This window comes from Urocampus carinirostris, chromosome 6 (genome assembly GCF_059441175.1).
Source record: "Urocampus carinirostris isolate Australia breed hairy pipefish chromosome 6, RoL_Ucar_1.0, whole genome shotgun sequence".
NCBI lineage: Eukaryota > Metazoa > Chordata > Actinopteri > Syngnathiformes > Syngnathidae > Urocampus > Urocampus carinirostris.
This window is the reverse complement of record NC_142354.1, coordinates 35,202,639-35,215,850: the sequence shown is the minus strand read 5'-3', so window position 1 is coordinate 35,215,850 and position 13,212 is coordinate 35,202,639. Positions and strand designations below refer to the sequence as shown.

Below are 13,212 nucleotides of genomic sequence, written 5' to 3'. Positions count from 1 at the left end.
TGCACAAAATGTAGTCATTTTATTCATATTTAGTTTCTTTTGTCTTTTATTAGCATATTTGGTATTGGAGTAATCCAAAAGTGATTGAAAGTAATCCAGTTAAAGTAACCGTACCCAACCCTGGGATTAATGTAATCATTTAAGTCATTTATAACTTCTTCCTTTCATCCATCCATTATCTACACTGCTTATCCTCAGTTAGGTCGCGGGGTTCCAATGTCCCGTTTAGTCAAAATGATTTAGCGTCTTAATCTATGCATGTATTTAGTAATCATTATTCGGCTTCTTGATTGATTAGTTTATTCTAACATTATTATCATACCTGTCAACCTGTACGGTTTTGCCGTACAAAGTACGTGTTTTATGCATTTTAAGACGAGTACAAGGAAATCTGTACGGAAAAACTCAAATTTGTCAATGACGGGTACCATCCGGTATACACCGACTATCACGAAATGGCAAATCAATGAAGTGTAACGAGTTCGCCGCGGAAGCCTCTATCTCGGTATCGTTTTTTTCGTTGCAAACGAAGCGAGCGGTTTGATGCTACTGTGTGCATGCATCTGCCACCTGGGGATTTCTGATCATGCATTGTTCCGAGAAGAAAAAATATGGTGTACGATTTTTTTTTTATTTTATACGGGAAAATACGACAGTTCTTACGGGCATGGAGCCGTGGAGGTTGACAGATATATATTACTCATCTTTTCCATTATTTCAGTTGTGTTTTGTATTGTGGCCAGAAAGTGGCTCTGAACGATATCACTACTGGTTAGAATTAGTGTGAACAAGGGGTCAAGTTGAAATGTTAACTACCACTGTATTTTATGCAAGGGCGTTGTTTGTGCATTAACGGCAGGGACATATCTTCACCAATATTGATGAATCGTTGTTTTTTTCCCACCCACTATAATGTGATACCTAAAAAAGGGCGATATGTCCCTACCAGTGCCAAGACCAACTCTACTCTATATTTCATTTTCCTCAAAGTTTTGTTCTTCCATACTGCCCTTTCAATAAAATAGTGCTTGCTGGCCATTTTCCCATTTCGTTTTTGTTTACTCATGGACCGACCTCCCAGCATTAAAGGGATTGTGAGCCATTTTGACCTTGCAATTGTAAATTCCTACATCCATTGTTCCATAACTCACCTGTGCTCGGAATATTCTGTAAAAAACTTCAGAAGAACTGCTTATCTCTTAACTCTTATTTTGATCAAACTCATAACTCTTAATCTAGAAATAAAGGCAAACATGCAGAGGAAGAAAAGACGACCCTCGTCAGTCAAAATCCTTATTGGCTGCCTTTGTAACGATCCATTAAAAAAACTTACATGCAAATATAATAACATCAATGTGTATTCTGACAATCTGCATTCATCCGGCATACAGCTGCTGCCAGTGCGTCTCAACACAAAAGGGGGCAAGAATTGTGCAAACACACATGGACAACTGATGTACAGTATGTCACAAAAGTGAGGACACACCTCCCATTTCTGCAGATATTTCATTTAAATGTTTAGTAGAACCACACTGAAAAAACATCACTTTGACCTAACTAAAGGTAGTATATGTAAAGCTACTCTAGCAGTGTAAATTTATTTTAACCCTCTTAAAACTTCAAACATAGCCGTCAGTAACAATACCACAAAAGTGAGTACACCCTAAAGTGAAAGTTTCTAAAGTGTATCGACTGAGTACTTCCAAAAGTCCTTCTGAACCAAAATATGCTAGTCCTACAAGGCGGACTGTGAGTGTATGGCACATGTACCACTAGTAGTAATATGATTAATACTTTTGACTAACGCTGATAACTCACAATCTTAATGAAATGTAGAGAAAGTGTACACTTACTGGTCATACTAGCAGACAGAAGCACACCTGAGTCACCCATGTGAGGAGCTGACATGATTTTCTGACATCTTGCTGCTACCGGTACCCCCAAAAAAACTAAAACCTTGTAAAAGGCTGGGCAAGAAAAAATGGTGCGGTTTGGTCACCATGTGAGTCGAAGGAGTTTTCTCTTTAAAGTCTTTATAGCATGTTGATCCTGTCTAATGTCGTTGCATACAATAGTTCAACACGTTGATATCAATAGAAATAAAGGCTATTCTATTCTATTCTATTCTATTCAAGTCACATTTATTTATATAGCCCTTAATCACAAAAAATGTCTCAAAGGACTGCACAGGATTAAAATTCCACAATTACCTGATCCCAAACCATTCTATTCTATTCTATTCTATTCTATTCTATTCTATTCTATTCTATTCTATTCTATTCTATTCTATTCAAGTCAAGTCAATTCAAGTCAAGTCAAGTCACATTTATTGATATAGCCCCTAATCACAAAAATGTCTCAATGGACTGTACAGGATTACAATTCCACAATTACCTGATCCCAAACTATTCTATTCTATTCTATTCTATTCTATTCTATTCTATTCTATTCTATTCTATTCTATTCTATTCTATTCTATTGAAGTCACATTTATTTATATAGCCCTTAATTACAAAAATGTCTCAATGGGCGGCACAGGATTACAATTCCACAATTACCTGATCCCAAACCATTCTATTCTATTCTATTCTATTCTATTCTACTCTATTCTATTCTATTCTATTCTATTCTATTCTATTCTATTCTATTCTATTCTATTCTATTCTATTCTATTCTATTCAAGTCAAGTCACATTTATTTATATAGCCCTTAATCACAAAAATGTCTCGAAGGACTGCACATGATTACAATTCCACAATTACCTGATCTCAAACTATTCTATTCTATTCTATTCTATTCTATTCTATTCTATTCTATTCTATTGAAGTCACATTTATTTATATAGCCCTTAATTACAAAAATGTCTCAATGGGCGGCACAGGATTACAATTCCACAATTACCTGATCCCAAACCATTCTATTCTATTCTATTCTATTCTATTCTATTCTATTCTATTCTATTCTATTCTATTCTACTCTATTCTATTCTATTCTATTCTATTCTATTCTATTCAAGTCAAGTCACATTTATTTATATAGCCCTTAATCACAAAAATGTCTCGAAGGACTGCACATGATTACAATTCCACAATTACCTGATCCCAAACCATTCTATTCTATTCTATTCTATTCTATTCTATTCTATTCTATTCTATTCTATTCTATTCTATTCTATTCTATTTTAATCAAGTCAAGTCACATTTATTTATATAGCCCTTAATCACAAAAATGTCTCAAAGGACTGCACAGGATTACAATTCCACAATTACCTGATCCCAAACCATTCTATTCTATTCTATTCTATTCTATTCTATTCTATTCTATTCTATTCTATTCTATTCAAGTCAAGTCACATGTATTTATATAGCCCTTAATCACAAGAATGTCTCAAAGGACTGCACAGGATTACAATTCCACAATTACCTGATCCCAAACCATTCTATTCTATTCTATTCTATTCTATTCTATTCTATTCTATTCTATTCAAGTCAAGTCACATGTATTTATATAGCCCTTAATCACAAAAATGTCTCAAAGGACTGCACATGATTACAATTCCACAATTACCTGATCCCAAACCATTGATTCTATTCTATTCTATTCTATTCTATTCTATTCTATTCTATTCTATTCTATTCTATTCTATTCTATTCTATTCAAGTCAAGTCACATTTATTGATATAGCCCTTAATCACAAAAATGTCTCAAAGGACTGCACAGGATTACAATTCCACAATTACCTGATCCCAAACCATTCTATTCTATTCTATTCTATTCTATTCTATTCAAGTCAAGTCACATGTATTTATACAGCCCTTAATCACAAAAATGTCTCAAAGGACTGCACAGGATTACAATTCCACAATTACCTGATCCCAAACCATTCTATTCTATTCTATTCTATTCTATTCTATTCTATTCTATTCTATTCAAGTCAAGTCACATGTATTTATATAGCCCTTAATCACAAAAATGTCTCAAAGGACTGCACAGGATTACAATTCAACAATTACCTGATCCTAAACCATTGATTCTATTCTATTCTATTCTATTCTATTCTATTCTATTCTATTCTATTCTATTCTATTCTATTCTATTCTATTCTATTCTATTCCATCATGATTATCATTGACAGTAAATATACAATTGTTTGTTTTTGAACGGAAGTATACAAAGCAGTGAACTGTAGGACACTCCCATCTAGCGGTCATTTGTATAAACTGCTTATAAACTGCTTCAGCGTTTGTAAATTCTGTTCTACATTTAATTACATATTGAAGTGAGGCATTGCATTTCTTTTGATGCAGACTATTATATTTTGATTAATCATTTAGTCATTAGTTCCTGCAATTTTATGCACTTCAAGACTTCATTACCAATGCTCTACTATTTTATCTGAAACGTGAAGTTGTAATTTAGACAATTCAAAATAGCAGCACCAGAAAATAACCTTTTTAGCCCTGACAAGCCAAAATTTGGATTGTGTCAGAGTTGAGTTCGGGCTTAAGATCTTACCTCTAAAAAAAGTGGCGACAAAACCTTTTCCTGTTTGTGCAATGCTGCTCGCTTTGGAGTTGTGCAACCTTTCGCTACGAAATCAACACAACTGTGTATATCCTTGTTTCACTGATGTTGCCGTTTGATTTGGGCCATTATCACCCCCTCGCCAATCATAATTTGTGAACCAATGACATTCCTCATCGCCAGCTTGCTTCCCTTTAGACGCCAATTCTGAATCTGATTGGCTAAATCAACAGTTTATTTCTTGCTTGCTCAGTCACATGAGAGCCAGCTGACCCTCTTCTGCAGGCCTCAGAGTAGATTTTTGAGCCTAGCAACAATGGCTGGGAGCAATGCAACCAGGGGGAAAGGAACAAAAGGAAGCTGACTTATTTTATAAGTATAGACAAAATATGATTAACAGCACGGGTTGTTGTGAGGGTCAAACAGAGTTCCCGAATGTTTGATCTTACATTACACAGTCCAGCGTTTTTCCGAATTGCTCAGTCCACAATTAGTAGATTTGGGAGTCCACAATGAAAGGATTTGGGAGTACAGTCAATAAACATGCCCGATTAAAGTCGCCGTCGACGATAAAGCTCCGTTGGGGTAGTGCAAGCTGATGTTTAGCAGCGGGCAGGAGATATAGCGCTATGCTAACGTTAGCATCTGGTGAAACTGTTAGCGGTGGAAAGTATACAGCAAACACAAAGACCACAGTTAACTCTCCCGGTACATAGCTAGAAACTCCATATAAAGTGAGCATTGTGTATCAATGGTTCCGCTATTATTGTAGCGCGTAGTCTCCAACCCCTGTTTTTACCGGAGTCTTCGTCTCGTTCGAGCCGGTGATGTAATGCGGCGTCGGGAAAGCCAAGACTCCGTGATGGCCAAAAAAAAGTCCTCCAATTCCGGACGTTGTTGGTGGCGATCCGCAGCTCAATTCACTCATTGTGGACGGATGGATCTGGCGTTGGTTGAACATGCTTGGGAGCGCTGGTCTGTGTGGTCGCCTTCTTAGCTTAGCTCAGCCTTTTCTCCGTCGTTGTCATTGTCAGCAGGCGGCAAATCTTCCAGGGAGATCCGGTGGTCTCTGTATATCCCTCGGGATGTAGTGGATATTATTGTAAGTGCGAAGGGAGTCGAAGGGAAAATAAGAGGGATCAGGGGACACTGAAAAACAAAAGACGAACTGGAGCTTATAAGCGCATGTATTTATAATGGTCCCCGCCAGGCTGTACTTGCCCAAGGCACACCGCAAGAAGTAGTCCCCTGGCGACCCTGTCGGTTAAAGGAAGAGTGAACCATGATTCATAGTTTAAAGGAGAAAAGACTAATGTAAAAAACATCACACTACCCACCTTAGATGTGGTACAACAAATAGATTTTACTTCATAATTGTCAAGAACCAGAACAGAAACAGGACCCAATTGCGTGACGTTACTCACAAGTTTTATTGAAGGAAAGAGGAAGGGCTGCGCCCAGGATCCGGTGTTCGCTGGACACGGGAAGCAAGTCGCTCTCGTTCTTGGATTGTGATCTGAACACAGAAGTGGATGTTCCGTAGCGAGCGATAGCGGTGTCAGGGACGGAAAAACAGGTTCATAGCCGGGACAGGAGAGCAAAAACGTGGTCGGGGTCAGCAACGGGTCGTAAGTCGGGACAGGAAAGCAGACGTAGTCGGGATCAAAACGGGTCGTAGCCGGATATAAGCGGGAGCAAAAACGGGACAGGCGGTTGTCAGGGGTCGAAAAATGCTTGCCTTGAAAAACAGAGGTTCCCAGACGGACTGACAAAAGGGTATTGACAGGACTGGGTTCAAATAGTGACAGGGAGCCAATCAGAACCCGCGGCGGTCGGCGCCAAAAGAGCGGGCGCAGGTGATTCAAGACAATAATTCATATTTCCATTTTCATTATTATTTAGAATACTGTGTTCAAAAAGAGCACATGGTTCATATAATTGAAAATAAATAAATATGCAAAAAATATTACCATTTGGCGCAGATTTTATTGGTCATGTGACATTTTTTGTCTGAATGAACACAAAGAACCAGGCACACTTAAACACAAATCAAAGAAGAACAGCACAAAGACGTAAGCCAAGACTTTTACCGAAATGACAAGCAGATGTTCATGAATTCTTTCGCATTTTCTTTGACAAAAACAATCATATAGTCCAGGGGTCAGGAACCTTTTTGACCCAAAGAGCCATAAAAGCAAAACATGTTTTAAAAAGAAATTGAGAGAGCCACATCATATATTTTCAGACAAAATTGTAAAAAACTGCCAAACACGCTCTCCAGACAAAAGCGAATTCTTCAGCACATTTCGTTTCACTGTGTGTCATTTGATCCTTTAATCAAATGTATGAAATGATAATAATGCTTAATCCTTCGTCCCAAATTAATGTAAATATGCCATTTACAATTTGTCTTCCACCTTCAATTAAGAGTGTTGAGGCATTTTTTTTCCCCATGAAATGTGTCCTTAATAACAGTTTCAAAACAATGTGCATGCAAAGTTCTTTTGTAAAAATGTCACAAATTACTGCAAACCATAAGCATATCGTCATATTCACTTTCGGTGTAGACTGCACTGAGCGAGAAAGAAGGAAGTGCCTTGCGCTGTGTGCAGGGATCCGCCCACCTCTACTGCTCATCCAATCAAAGTCGTTTGCCAGCGTTTTTATTTATCAGTTTAAATGGTTTCTTTTCAAACTTCTGCATTAAGTTGTTTCGGCTTTATATGGACCAAAATCGGGATTAAATCACTTGACTTCGGAACGCCAAAGAGAGATGTGCAATAGTTACGTTTTATTTCGGAGCCATACGTACTCATGAAAAGAGCCATATATGGCTCGCGGGCCACAGGTTCCCTATCCCTGATATAGTCTGATATTTGTGTTCCTTTCAAGCAGTCCCAATAAGTTCTCCCTTTTGAGTTTGTACCTTAATACAGAAAGATCAAATGACATTCAGCACCGTCAATTAAGTCAACAATCATACCTAAAGGGAAATTTTCTTTCTAAAAACATCAAAACATGTTTTTAGGAGCGCCAAAATGGGCCCGGACACACTAATTCACAATAATACTTGAACTTGAGTATTTTCCTGCATTTTAATGTAAATCGAGCAGCTTTGAAAGCATTTTTGAAACATGTCCCGTCGTCTCATATAAAATTGTTATTATTATTTGACAAAATCAGACAATGTTGTGCATTTACATCTTGTACAATATGTAGAACATACAATTCAAAGGGGTACATTCTCTTTCCTTAAAGGGACAGTGTGTATTATCTAGCACATTGTAGCGTACAACAAGTCATTCTTTAAAACCAATAAAATAGACAAATATTAATTTAAAAAATAAGCCAAAAATCATGCACTGTCATATAAATGTGCATTTTTAAGATAGTCAAAACTTTTTGCATTCATTTTGCATGACATGAGATTAACCTATGGCAGGGGTCTCCAATGTTGTTCCTGCAAGCACCCAGTAGCCCCCTGAGAACACCTGACAGGTTCTGAAAATAGCTCACCAGTGATGGGTCATTGCGATTTTCTAGTCAATTTGATTTCCTACCGAAAACATTTTTAATGGTTAAATTAACTTCTAACAACATAGTAACAACATAGTAACAACATAGTAATAATTCAAATTGTTCTTTTGGAATTTTTTATCCCAATAGTAGCCCTTTGTGCCAATCTGTAACAAAAAATAGCTCTTCGCTTAAAATATGTTGGTGACCCCTTACAGCACAGGTGTCAAACAGGCGGCCCGCGGGCCAGATTAGGCCCGCTAAGGGATTGAATCCGGCCCGCGAAATAACACTCAGAGGAGCGCAAGAGAAAAACAAGCTGCAGGATAAAATATGGCAACTTGATGTTGCCAAAGAAAGGTGCCTCGAACAAACACACTGTACTTATATTTCTCTCTCTCTCTTTCTCTCTCTCTTTCTCTCTCTCACTCTCTCTCCCTCTTTTCCACCCCTTTTCTCCCACTCTCTGTCTCTTTCACTCTCTGTGTCTCTCTTTTCCTCTTTTGTTTCTCACGCTCTCGCCCTCTCTCTGTTTTTCTTTCTTTGTCCCGCCCTCTCTCCTTTTCCCTCCCTCTTTATTTTATTTCTTTATCTCTCTTTTTCTTTTTCTTTAATCTACTAGTCCGGCCCCTGACAGAATGTTTGTTCTATCGTGTGGCCCCCGAGTTAAAATGAGTTTGACACCCCTGCCTTACAGAGATATAGCTGACGTAATTGTCTGCGACCCTGCTGCGAGGGGTACCTGAAAATCAAAAACCTCATTAAAGCCTGGGAAATAAAAAAAAGTAAAAAAAGAAAATTCCTGCAGCTTGGTCACTTTGAGTCTCTGTAGTTTGTATTTTTCCTTGTGTTTTTTAGCACTTCTTTGCAGTAGCACTACAGAAATATCTTGTGGCGAAATAATACACACTGTCCCTTTAAGCCCATTTCGGACAACTACACATCCAGTTATTGAGTTTTTTGCCCCATTTTGAAGACTCACACACAATCACTCTACATAAAGAAATGTTTTGACAGTGCCCCCCGCAGGTTTAAATGGGTAATCGAAGCGTTTTGAGAAAAAACAAAAAAACATTTTCTTTTCACTTTCTGTATATGCAACATTGACTCAATACATTAGTTCATACAGCACATTCATTGATTGGTTGGTTCCACAACAGAGGTAATATCTTTGGCCTTGTCCCGAGCACTACCCGATTGAATTTTGGCCCAAAATGTCAATCATCACGTTCGGGTCAGGCCGGGTTTTTCTCTTGCTGACAAGTGCTATGCTAGATTCTTAAGGACATACTGCTGCCGCAGTTTATGGCCCAGTATTAAACCCGTCAAAATGATGGACTTTAAATGTTCTTGTTAACTCTTAAAAAGAAAAATTGTCAGTGAATGGTATTTCTGCAGACACAGAAATATCTCATCTCATCTCATTAGCTGCACCGCTTATCCTCAGTAGGGTCGCGGGGGTGCTGGAGCCCATCCCAGCAATCATCGGGCTGTGGGCAGGGGACACCCTGAACTGGTTGCCAGCCAATCGCAGACACAGAAATATAAAATATATAAATGTTTAAACAGCCTTGTTTAATTCAGATGTAGTTACAAAAGACAGGCTTGAATTGGTTATTATAAATCATCTTTCCTCCTCCCAAGTTGTCACGGATAAAATATGAAAAATTTGGTTTGCTCTCGGCTCCGTCCAGAAAATCAAGTTAATTGGTCGAGCTCGGGCTGGGTCAGGCTTTAGTACCCGCGGGCCTGGGTCGGTTTGGGCTGGATGCTTTTTTAGGCCCGATTTTACCTCTGTGTCATAAGTACAATTGCAAATGTGTTAAAAAAAATACAACAATATGATAACAAAGGTGTTTCAACACCCCTTATTTGGTTGTAGGTTATATTCAACCATGGGAACAAAGATGAATCAGACTTCTCCAGGGTTGGGTAGGGTTCCTTTAACTGGATTACTTTCAATTACTTTTGGATTACTCCAATACCAAATATGCTAATAAAAGACAAAAGAAACTAAATATGAATAAAATTACTAAATTTTGTGCAGGCTTGAGGAGTAACGGAATACATGGAACGGCAAAAATAATGTTGGCAAGCTGTTTGGATTTATTTTCATTATGTTTCTGTCGCATTTTATGTTAGTTTTGCCGGAGATCAAAGCCAGGAGACAAAGCTTACCACGTGTTGTGAGTCATAATTGTATTCATTTTTAGTTTCTTGTATTTTATTAGCATATTTGGTATCGGAGTAATCCAAAAGTAATTGAAAGTAATCCAGTTAAAGTAACCCTACCCAACCCTGGACTTCTCATGTAGAATTGAAATAGTGACATTTAAATGAAGGCCATCTGATGAACGCACACACAATAACATTCTTTGTATACAAGTATTCAAGTCAACTTTACGAAGTTGAACAGTGCCACCTGCTGGCCAAGATGCTATTTGCACCAGATGTCCCTCAATGGCTTCAGTCCGTCGCGTTTTGAGCAAAGTGTCCGCAAGCTAAAAGCGTCACAGGGCCGACACTTTGACGACGTTGGGCGAGCTGGTGGTGGTCCGGATGCTGGCGCCCGGAGAAGTGAGCGTCGGAGGCCTGCGAAGTGGGGGTCCGAGCAGGTTGTCACCGTCGGGCATCGGGAGGGCTGGGGGCGAGGGGAGGCTGACGATTGCGGAGCTCATCCGGCCCGATTTGCTCCTGAGCCTCCCGACGTCGTCTGCCTTCATATTGAGTTTGGAACGACTGAGAGGAAACAAAATGACAAGGGATGATTCAGTTCTTTACTTTTAATTTGGATATTCTATTATTATGACCGTATTTTCCGCACTATAAGGCGCACCTAAAAGCCTTTATTTTTTTCAAAAGCTGACCATGCGCCTTATAATACAGTGCGCCTTATATACAGATCAATATTAAGTCGCAAAGTCTTGCAACTAAGGCAAGCAGCCGCCGACTAGATTTTCCCCCGAAGGCGAAGTCGTCCGGGGTGTATGCTGGGATTTATATACCGGCGTTTCATTTCCTAACCGATGTGTCAATCATCATTTGAATCAGTCACTATTGGCTAAAGTTATTCGGAGGTAAAGGGGGCGGATCCTTTTTATCATTTACAGCAGGAGTCCCCAAACTTTTTCCTGTGAGGGCCACATAACTTTTCCCTTCTCTGATGAGGGGCCGGGGTCAGTTTGTAACAGAAAAAGTGTGATGATTGCAGGAGCCCCCAGTTTGGGGACCACTGATTTACAGGCTCGCATAGGCTAAAGGGGCGAAACAAAGCCTGCAATTGGCCAAAAAAGATGAATGTGAATCACACGTTGGGTTGCACTACGGCATAGAGAAAACCTTTTTTACTATTCTGTATTTGTAAATATTTTACTCTCCTGGATTTACTACACTCACGGTTGTAAGAAGACCATGGTTACGTATCATTATTGAACGTGATGGCTGCAAGACAACTTAGGTGAGCTATGCGGCTTTATATTTTCCCGGTATCTTGTTTTAGAACGATCTTGATGTTTCTGTGATGAGTCTATATTTAAACTAAATTCAATTCAAAGTGTTTATTGTCATATGCACAGTAAAGAACCCTGTTTCCCTGCACAATGAAATTCTTACTTTGCTGTCCACACAGTTGCCAGCAAAAAATAAAATGGAAACTAAGAAATGTTTGGCATTTCTTGAATCCCAAGACTTTAACCTTCCGAATGATATGTGGAACGATGCATTTGAGTGATTGGTGACATCGTACGGACACTGTTTCCGTACATGTCTGAGACACGTATTTGCTTCTTTGCAAGCTTTGAGAATGTTAAGGGGGTAATAAGTTTGACTGAACTATCTGACTGTTTTGTCTATGTTCCCATTGTAGCGCCTTATTATCCGGTGCGCCTTATGTATGGAAAATATAGGACCAAAAACTGTCTTTTGGGGGTGCGCCCTATAACCTGGTGCGCATTATAGTGCGGAAAATACGGTACTATCATTACTATCTATTATTATCTATTAGTGAAAGTTAGAGCTAAGAGAGTACTCGGTTGGTTTGGATACATGGAGAGGATGGATGAAGAGCGAATGTTAAAGAGGATCTACAGAGCAGAAGTCAATGGAATGAGACCAAGAGGAAGGCCACGATTGACATGGATGGATGGTGTTATGAGTGCACTGCAGGAAAGAGGTCTAAATATAGTGAAAGCTAGAGCTCTTGTTGGTGATAGGAATGAGTGGAGAGGTGTTGTAAAAGTATGGTTGGATGTTTAGGCGCGTTTTAAGGGATGGGCAGGGCACCCGTATGATGCGGCAGGGGTAAACCAGTGAAAGCTGTCGGGTCTGCTGTTGAACAAAAGAGTGTGTTGTGTCACCTTGACCCGAGTGACCTGTTTCGTCTGGAGGGACGAAAGCATGACCAACTTTGGGGCCGAGGTGCCTAACTTGTTTGGGTGTTTGGGCATTTTGGTTGGCCATGGTCCAATTTTTTTTGTGTGTGTTTTTTTTTTGCTATTTTTTCCCTTTCTTTGGTATTGTATGTGTTTGTCTTGCTGTCGGTCACCCCTCGTGAGGGATATGACCAAGCTAGATAGATAGATAGAATAAATTATTATTACCTTTTATACTCCATCCATCCATCCATTTCCTGTACCGCTTATCCTCAGTCGGGTGACCGGGGTGCTGGAGCCCATCCTAGCTATCTTCGGGCAGTGGGCAGGGGAAACCCTGCCTTTTCAGTTGCAGGGCTACTTTTATACTCATCTTTTTAGCCGTACCGCTTATCCTCATTAGGGTCCCAGCCATCTCCGGGCAGTGGGCAGGGGACAAAATACTATTACCCTTAATTCAGTTCATAACCGAAATAACACGATCTCGGATACAAGTGGCTGAAATGAGTTTCATCCGCAGGGTGGCAGATAAGGTGAGAAGCTCATCATCCCAGAGGGACTCTATGTAGAGCCAGTTGAGGTGGCTCGGGCATCTGACAAGCATGCCTCCTGGACGCCTTCTTTGGGAGGTGTTCCGGGGATGTCCCACCGGCAGGAGGCCCAGGACATACTAGGTCTCTAGGCTGGTCTGGGAACGCCTCGGGATCCTGCCAGATGAGCTGGATGAAGTGTCTAAGGATGAAGAGGTCTGGGCTTTCCTACTGAGGCTGCTGCAGCCGCGACCCAACCCCTGGTAAATGGA

General features: G+C 39.7%; 1 protein-coding gene and 1 long non-coding RNA gene across 4 annotated transcripts in view; one reads left to right on the top strand and one right to left on the bottom strand.

Moving 5' to 3' along the window:
- The window catches only part of LOC148364668 (uncharacterized), a 30,860-nt gene that overhangs the window by 461 nt on the left and 17,187 nt on the right, over positions 1-13,212 (top strand). The window contains exon 2 of the long non-coding RNA XR_015850775.1: positions 12,931-13,203. This is a non-coding gene — a long non-coding RNA (uncharacterized LOC148364668). The remainder of the gene's footprint in view (positions 1-12,930; positions 13,204-13,212) is intronic.
- LOC148364667 (A-type voltage-gated potassium channel KCND3-like) overlaps positions 8,662-13,212 on the bottom strand; it is a 171,165-nt gene continuing 166,614 nt past the window's right edge. For all 3 annotated transcript variants that reach the window (XM_088338848.1, XM_088338849.1, XM_088338850.1), the window contains one exon: positions 8,662-10,779. In XM_088338848.1, the coding sequence (XP_088194974.1) occupies positions 10,551-10,779 (229 nt within the window). In that variant the 3' untranslated portion in view covers positions 8,662-10,550. The remainder of the gene's footprint in view (positions 10,780-13,212) is intronic.